The sequence below is a fragment of the Taudactylus pleione genome, unplaced genomic scaffold (assembly GCF_031769625.1).
Source record: "Taudactylus pleione unplaced genomic scaffold, aTauple2 ptg000032l, whole genome shotgun sequence".
Lineage (NCBI taxonomy): Eukaryota > Metazoa > Chordata > Amphibia > Anura > Myobatrachidae > Taudactylus > Taudactylus pleione.
The window spans coordinates 10593554-10602804 of record NW_028284434.1 but is presented as its reverse complement, the minus strand read 5'-3'; the positions used below and the strand labels follow the sequence as shown (position 1 = coordinate 10602804).

Here is a 9251-nt window from a genome sequence, read left to right as displayed (position 1 = left end):
AAATTAAAAGATTTGGAACAACGTTCTCAACTACATCAATTCGACTTTTAGTCTTCAGCTATCTCTAGACCCATTGGCATTTTATGTGTGGACTTTAGGAACTGCCATTCTCTGCAATCTCTTAAATATTTGATACTTTTACTGACAATCATAGTTGCCATTGCAAGATAAAGTGATTCTGCTGAATTCGACCTCCAAAAAAGCCCCTCTGTCAAGTTCCTGTTATTGAAAACTCTTTACTTTGAAAGACAGTCAACATTATCGAGAAGGAATCGGTATGTGTGACCGGCCAACCTAAGTCCGGCGGTTCAAATCCCGACGCCGGAAGACTGACAACAGCAGATCCCGACAGGTAAGTTTTTTCACTATCCCTAACCCTGTCATCCCCAAACCCTCCTTTAGGGGTGCCTAACCCTAACCTCTCCCCCTAGTGCCTAACCCTAACCTCCCCTAGTAAGTATCTAACCCTCCGGGGGGGTGCCTAACCCTAAGTCCCCCCCGGGAGCCCCTAACCTAACCCTCCACCCCCGCGGCTGTCCGCACCTGCTTCCCGGCTTACCTTCGTTCGGTATGCCAGGCGTTGAGAATGGTGTTCTAAGATTCTTCAAAAAATGGGGTCAATATATAGAGTTCCTAGATTTATCGGTCTAAAACCGCATACTAAGTCTCTGAGAACACAAATTGAAATGGTTTATTATACTATATGAGATATGACACTTGCATAGCAGTAGGAGAGTAAAGATTAATATCTCTGGTAAGCAGCAAGCTCATAGGTTTTCTTCCTCCCTCCCCCTCCATTCCTTATTGTTTTATTTCCTCCCTTGTCTTGTCTTGTGTCCTATTCAGCACATATTGTTAATTTCATTCTGTTTATCTTTGTTCTACATATGAGAGACTCTACGTTATTATATTTGCTGCCAAAATTCATTGCGATAAACTTGTGTCACAGAAGCGACACTTTGTTACCCTTAACAGATGTAAACTAATTTGGCAATATCATTTTTATTGAATTGTAATTGGATCTCAATCAATATCAAAATAAGCTGCTGGTTTTTTTTTATATAGCTTTTCTTCAAAAAATTTACATCATCTCCACAGAATACATTTTGTTGGCTGACCTAACATTCATGAGAATGCAAGCTCTCCATTAAGTAGGAACCAATACCTCCATAAATATTAGTCAGGCAATACCTCAATGAAGTCACTGGATGCCTAGAAAATTATTAGGGGCATATACAATTGGGTGCGAGGTAAAAACCTTGCGCCCAATTTCAAAATACTGTGGGTATGCGCGCTTCCATATTCAATTCCAAAAATACTGGTTGGGGGGTTTTCAGTTCTGAAAACCCTGCGCTGTGTAATTTAAAAATAAAAAATAAAAACTCCACTTACCTTGCCTGGGGTCTTTGCGGCTCCCGGTGGCCTCCCCTTTCTCTTCTTACTGGAGAGGGGGCTGCTGGGAGTCCCAGGGGCTGGTGGGAGGGGCAAGCGCTGCTGGGAGATGTAGTTCTCCCAGCGCCCATTCCGGGGGGCCACACAAACACTGTGGGGGCACACTGACAGTGGGACACACACACTCACTCATACACACCTACATACACCATACACACTAACATACTCTCCACTGCTGCTGAATAGCCGGCTCCCGACGCAGGATGAAGAAGACAGTGCTGCAGGAGGTAAGCAATTAAGGACTAATTAAGCTAATTGGATACTTCAAATTGCTTAATTAGTCCTCAGGGGGGGTGCCAGAGCAAGTCCCGGTGATTTTACCTAAAATCATTGATTTTAGGAAAAATCACGCTTGCTCAGGAGGTGCATGAAACACCCCCACCCCCCCGCCCCGGTGCGTGTTTTAATAAAAACACGCACCTAATAGAATAGCAAAAAATCCGCACCTGCAGGAAAAACCTCGCAGGTGCGGGATTTTTGCTTTTCTCGCAGCCTATTAAATATGCCCCTTAGTCTTCACAAAATGGATGCCTCCTAACTCTTGAAATGAGTGCAGTACTAAGCAGGAATGTTAACATACCTTTCATTCAATGATTGTCAGGAGAAAAAACAATTTACAATGTCAATTGTAATCTTCATTTTTCTAAAAGTTTAACACACTCCTGCTCCATTGTGGTGTAAAACCGGAGATAAATACTACAAAACTGATGTCAGAAACAGAGCATACATGAGCACAGAAAGACAGGCAATGCATTTTAACCTTTAATAACTAGGGTACAAGTTTGAACTTCTCTTAGAAATGTACCTGAGACCATGAAGAACTAGCACTGCTATCTCACAAAATGCACTGTCCCACTTGTGGAGATAATAACTGTTATAATTATGGAAGGAAGACAGAACACACAGAATGCATATAATAACTCTTTATTAAAAATATACATAAAAAACAATACTTAATAGAGTTTGCGCTGGTGGACTTTGTTATTTGCAGATAGATACATGGAGAAATCAGGACATGTCATACTTGAGACTTACCGGGAATCTTAGGCTATTATTTTTGGATTAGTGGTCACAAAAGTTTACACAAAATCTTAGTTTACTACTATTTATTTACATTTGACATTTCGGGGTATATTTACTAAAGGGCAATTTAAATCGATCAACATCGATGTCGTGTTTCTGGGGCAAACACACACATTGACTAACAGACCTTTGTTTTTTTTTTAAGTGTAATGCTGGGTACACACTGGCCGATATATTGGCCGATCAATTGATCGGCCAATATATCGTGCCCCCGTTGGCCAGTGTGTACAGACGATATGTCTGTGAACGAAGTCGATCACAGACATATCGCATTGGCTGTGCTGCACAACCAATGAACCGATATGTATGCAGACATATCTGTCCATCGGCAAGTGAGTATGGGCGATCAGCCGATCGCCCGTACACAGGGGCGCTGAGAGGGGGAGGGAGTACTAATTTCCCAGGTCCGGCACAGCTCCCTCTCCCTCTTAGGTCACAGTAGCCCAGCACACACTGCTGTGTGCTGGGCTGCACTGGGAAACTGTCTGAGGCTGCTAAAACAGCAGCCAGAGCAGTCTCCTATGCCAAAGGGGGGTAGCGATCATGCTGATCATATCCCCCATTGCCTGTGCTCTGGGCTGAGGGGCACACAGTGCCCCCCTCCCCAGCATGCAGCGTGGCGCCGTGAATGTGTTCTTTTTTGAAGGGGGCATGGCCATGTCTTCTGCGGTTAGGCCACGCCCCCTACCCGCCCCAGGGCTGGCCCGACCCGCTGCAGCATGCAGATGATGCTTGTTCAGTGTGTATGAACGACCATATGCAGATCACTCGATCTGCAGCTATATCGCTATAGTGTGTACCCACCTTAAGTAAATGTGATTTATCTCCAGAAACACAACATCGATGTTGCTTGATTTCAAATCAATTAAAATCGACCTTTAGTAAATATACGTCTTAATCCCTTACATTTTGCATTGATCTCTTTTTTTACTTTTATGTATTTGTTTCCAGATTCATGTTCACGGAATTTAATACATTCCATTTTTAATTGTTCTAGTTATCTTACTCACAGCAAGCGATTGTCTTTTGTACTTTTTTGTAACTACAGCAGTTCTCTATGTAAAAGACAGACATTACGATGTGCACAGTGAAATGACTCGTCACACACAAATCGCAGCCTTTTTTTTCTATATATTTAGTTACGACAGGTTATGGGGACTTTTGCACATATATTTGTGAATATTTCTTGTAAGATAAAGGGGTCTATTTACTAAGCAGTGTTAGGAGAAGTGAAGAGTGAAAAGTGATAAGGTACCAGCCAATCAGCTCCCAACTGTCATTTTTCAAACATAGCCTGTGAGATGGCAGTTAGGAGCTGATTGGCTGGCACCTTATCACTTTTCACTCTTCATTTTTCACTTCTCCTAACACTGCTTAGTAAATAGACCCCAAAGTAAGTTTCAGTCTAATTAAAACTGCTATATATAGAGTAGACATGGGTACACAGTGGTTTAACAAGAAATTATATCTCATCCTTCAAAAATGTAAATAAAATATATTTTAATGTGCAGAATTAAACCTCTTTCATCATATTGTGAAATAATTGTGTGATGCATCTTTCCATGACAGTATGACGTCACAAGAAACGGTCCTCTGACACGCCAAGCAGCCAATACACTGATATATTAGTGTCAGTGTCTCACAAACCACAGCAACGTGGGGCTATTCTGCTGTAGTTGAAAGGAAGGTACATGAGTTGATCATAATAAAACTTGTTTGGAGGCTTTACTGTATCGCATTTGGTCCTCTTTGATTTAAATCAGATGATAAAATGAAATGTAAAAATACAGACTTCCCTTATTTGGCTATTGTACTGCGACAGTTACACTAATTCACAATTACAAATGACAGTCCTGTATCTATACAGCATGGGGGCCCATGCTCACCAACACGTGTGTGCGATCATTATAAAACATCAGCGAATGTTTAACTTTTCCTGTGGTGTCATTAACACCCCTGTCCCTGCCAACTGGCTGATGCTATGAGGAGGAAATGCAGATTGATCAAACAAGATTTGTCCTAACTAGCAAGCCAGAAGATAAACAGTGATTTCATTTAACTGCGCCAGGCACGCACACTAAGGAGGCGCGCGTAAATCCTGATACGTATTTTATAGTCTGTCACTTGGCACGGAGCACAATCCGTTGTGAGCCCCTCTGGCAATGAGGTAAATTATATCCTCCTGACATTTCTTTGAACATTGAGCGTAACCCGTTTGGTTAATATTTGCATTTATTTGGTTTGAAAATTAAATCCTCTCTACAGATCCTGTTCACAAGAGCTGAGTCCACATTCAGTGCCAATAAAACACAGCTAAAAGAAAAAAAAACAACCACCCTATTGCTACTGTTGAAAGCAAACAGCCGAGCACTGAGCCGAGCATTACACTGATATATTATGAAACCCTGCACAATTTGTTTCTTCCTTAGGCGAAACTGGAGGTTGTCAGATAAAGCCTATAGAACGAATACTGAGTTGGGAGCAAAGAACTGTGGGCCTAATTCTTGTTTGTACGCAATTGTATAATTGCATTCCCACTTTAGGCTTCGGACCTGCAATCTCAGAAGGTGAAGCAGTTGCCCAGAAAGGAAGATAGACGCCCACCGGAGCCATCGCCAAGTCATTTGCAACTGCGTACACTTACACAGACTAATACGCAGGAAGGAGGAACATCGACTGCTAGGGAGCCCCTATGGTTCCGCAGACTGGCCGCGGCAGTAGAGACACAGACACCATGTTTCACTGCATACACGATCGCAACTGAACGCAGATACACGCCCCGAAAACCGCCAGCAACTCCCCGTTACCTCCCCCAAACAGTCCCTTCTGTCAATCACTCTACGATAAAAATCCCAGTGTTAGTGCGATCGCAAAAAGTATCTTTGCACATGCTGATAACTGCTCACTGACGTGAACATCGGCGATTGCGATCATACATGAATTAGTGTAGAGAGATTTAGATGTGAGAGCGGCGTATCCAAACTCAAATCTAAATAACAATGTAACAAGAGAGATGTCCAGCATTGTGGGCTACATGTAAAAGCTGCCAGCATATACCCTGCATGCAGAAATAATAATTGGATTTGTACCCCTTGCATTGCAGCTTGGTTTGTTCCAGGTGTAAAGTTACTTGCTTTGCTCCCAACTCTGAATCCTCCCCATTGTATTCATCAATGGACTATTACTTGTGCTCAAATAACTTGTATTTTATTTTCCATGCTGGACACTTGTTCTAAAATCATTTTGTTTTTTTTCTAAATAATATTCCATGTCCAATTGCAGACTGCTCTCCATTTCCTTGATGTTTTTATTGCAACACAAAGATAGAAATGAACATTACTGTAGTCACAGACAAATGAAGGTATGAAAATGTCTCTGTGAATTTTTCCGTTTTTAAAAGAAGACAAATAAAACGTAGGGTTTTTTTCATCTTGTTGCATTTGTTGTAAGGAACTGATGACATTCTTTCGTGATAAAACCTCCAATTAAAATGTAGTTGATGTTTATCATTTTATTAAAAAAAATGAAATGTTAGTTTTTTCATGTTCAAAATGAACTTCTAAAAGAAAAAATCCCCACAAATCAAATTATTATTCTGGCATGAATACCCACACCAACTGCAAATTCAGCAATAATCAAGGCAGAAGGATATTCAGAAAAGTTTCATAAATATCAGGTTTCAAAAAACTTTTTTTTTTTTTTTTTTTTTTTTAGTTATTTTTGTAATTTGTTTTACAACCACTACTTTACTTTTGCAAGTCTATATTGGCAACTCTGCTTACTGGGCACTTGTCACCTATAGCTTCCTATTCTCCCAGACTGTCCTAGGGACTCTTGGAATATTGGGAGGTCTCCCAGAAGAGAAGGTTACTGACTGTCCTGCAAAGTGGGCAGGAGACAGTGTTGTAATTATGCAAATTGCTTCATCAAGTGCAGCTCTCTGTGATCACTGAAAGCTGATGACTTGTGGCATCACGCAACTTGTCCAGCACACATCCAGAACATGCAATCCAGCTATTCCACCCCATGTGTCATACATTCTCCTGGAAGGAAGTTATTTATCTTCGGATCCCTCCCCACCAGCACGATGGCCATGCATGTGCAGTAGGTAAGCTGGGTCAGAACCCAGAAGTAATGCACTTTCTGCCGGGATGGGCTCTTATCACATCCGTGATAAGGTGTTTTTTTTTTTCATAATGGCCCCAAAAACTAATTTTCCATCTCTGCAATATGTGACAATAAGAAATTATACTGTTTAAGGCCAAAATGCGAAGAGTCTTAAACAGGCCCCTTAGTCTCAATAATAAAGCAATTTAAGATATTACCGAAAAATAGTTTTCTAATAAATACAAAACTATTGACCTTACTTGTGATGTAATAGTAACTAAATGGCAAAAAAAAAAAAAATCTTTATCTTGCAATGTAATGTGCTGGCTGTCACACCATTGCGTTTTAGTTCAGATACAGATTATGCTGACAACCAGCAGAAAAGCATCAACTTTAGCTGCTCTTCTACAACCCGAGACTAACAAGTATAGTATGAATCCAGATGAGTATGTATGTATGTATATATATATATATATATATATATATATATATATACATATTTACATACAGGTAACTCATCACACATAGTTTACATGCACATTTCCTACAGTGTAATTTTTATTGTATTACCCACCAATGCCCTTTACATTGACACTAAAAGGAATGAAAAGAAAGCCATTGAGGATCAGTAAGGTACCCATTGCAGTACCTTAATTCCACAATAACCCACATAACACTAATCCCTAATGTTTTAGCCAAATATATGTACCCAATTCTAACTCTCCACAAATAATCACCATTGTAATCAGAACAGCCTAGTAAAGTGCACATGATTGGTCATAAAAGCAATATTTCTCTTTCCCAGTACCTGGGTGCATCTATATGTTCATAGGAAAATAAAGTCTTACATTTTCTCTACAATGTGCCTAATAATAAAATAAAAAACTCTCTCTTGTGTCGGACATCAGCTGCCCTGTCTGAAGCTGTGGATTTGCGTAGAGTACTTTTCTAAGTGTTCATCATTGTCCTCCTCTCCATGCTGCTGCTGGTAGTGCTGATAGAACTTCCCAGCAACTCTCCTCATGTCTGTGTCCTGCACACCAGGTAAGCATCCACTGGACATGTTCAGTATGGTAGCAGTTAAAGTATTTATATAATTCTTGGCTAATGTGAGTGTCTCAATTTTGGAGAGTTTCTTCTCTGCCCTGACATGCGGGATGACTTCTCTTAGCGCCTGAAAGGCATTGTTCAGCTTATGCATCCTTTGCCTCTCACGCTCATTGCTCTCCAGCCTGCGGACACTGTGTTCCTTACCCTGGGGTGGTTGTCTTTTCCTCCTGCTTGCGCTCTTACCCGGCTCCAAGCTCTTGCCTTTATTCTTCTCTTTGTAGACGTAACACTTATCATTATCATCCTCGCTAGAAGTTTGCTGGGCGGGGCTGTCTTCATCTTCCAAATCAATTTCAAGCCTTCGTCTTGCTGTTCTTGCCTTTGTCTTCATGTTTTAGAGGAAGTACGGCCAATATATTGATATTCTTCCCAGAATGCGTCCTCTGGCTACATACATTAAATTCTGCAAAAACACATGAGTAAATTAGAAACCATCCTTGGTGCTGAACAGCTGTGTGATATTGAAAATTCAGTTTCACAACTCACCGCACAACAAATTATCATTTAAAAAATGTACTTTTGTAACCATGTGTTCTTTGTGGCTTTATTACACGTCCTACAATTCTTAAAGGGACACTGTGATTAGAATGTATATGTAAGTGAATGAATGAATCAATCAGGGTATAGCTGTTATGGATTTTGGAAGATCACATTTTGCACCAAAAAAATAATTTTCCTCTTTTATTCATAGAATTATTGTCCCTATATTGTTATCTCTAGATGTTGCTAATTTTCCATCTCCAGCAAAGCAACAGTTAAGAGCGGTATCCACTAGGCGATTTTGGCAAGCGATTGCACGATAACGATGTCGTTATCGTGCAATCCCTTGCAAATCGCACATGCATCGGACATGTTTTGGTCGGAAGCAACCAGCGATGCGCGTGCACGCTGGTCGCTTCCGACATCTATCATTGCCCATACATGCTGGTCAACATGATGATCCCATCAGGTTCAGCATGTGCGGGGATTATGGATGTGCCTAGACTGAACGTTCAGCCTAGGCACATCACTAGACATACAAACGAGAGCACGATTGCAATGTCGTAATCGTGCTCTTATTTGTATGTCTATTAGTGGAAACGCACCTTAATAGTTTACTAGGGTGATTGAATCCAAGATTTCTCGCTTGCTATTGGTCAAATAAGAATGCAATAACCAACACTCTATGAGATTGCCTACATGGGTTGTGACGCCCTGACAAAGCATTAGTCGCAGGAAACCCATCCTAGGAAATAAAGACAAAGATAGCTTTTTCATTGTAGGTATTAAACATAGATTTTAACCAGTGACAAATGTTACCTAGGAGCTGCAGGGCTGCAGCCTCCCAGAAAAATTTTCCACCTCAGTGAGCCAGCTGTGACTGGCAGTGGCTTTCCATTGGATGCTCTACCTGCCAGTCATGCACAGAACAGAGGTGTTTTCTCCCCTGGGACTGCCAGTCCAGGCTACAATTAGCTGCATTTCAGACAGCCCTACCTGGCTTCTAGGGTCTGCAGCTG

General features: G+C 41.1%; 1 protein-coding gene across 1 annotated transcript; it reads right to left on the bottom strand.

Annotated features, from left to right (window-relative positions):
- Positions 1 to 7531: 7531 nt before the first annotated feature.
- BHLHA15 (basic helix-loop-helix family member a15) lies at positions 7532 to 8083 on the bottom strand. Its single transcript, XM_088451863.1, has one exon. It carries the CDS (start codon positions 8081 to 8083, stop codon positions 7547 to 7549), a length of 537 nt encoding a protein of 178 aa, XP_088307989.1. The 3' UTR covers positions 7532 to 7546.
- Positions 8084 to 9251: the final 1168 nt, after the last annotated feature.

Bases quoted from the DNA above. Each gene is read 5' to 3' on its own strand.
- BHLHA15 (XM_088451863.1), bottom strand. From the start codon at position 8,083: ATGAAGACAAAGGCAAGAACAGCAAGACGAAGGCTTGAAATTGATTTG.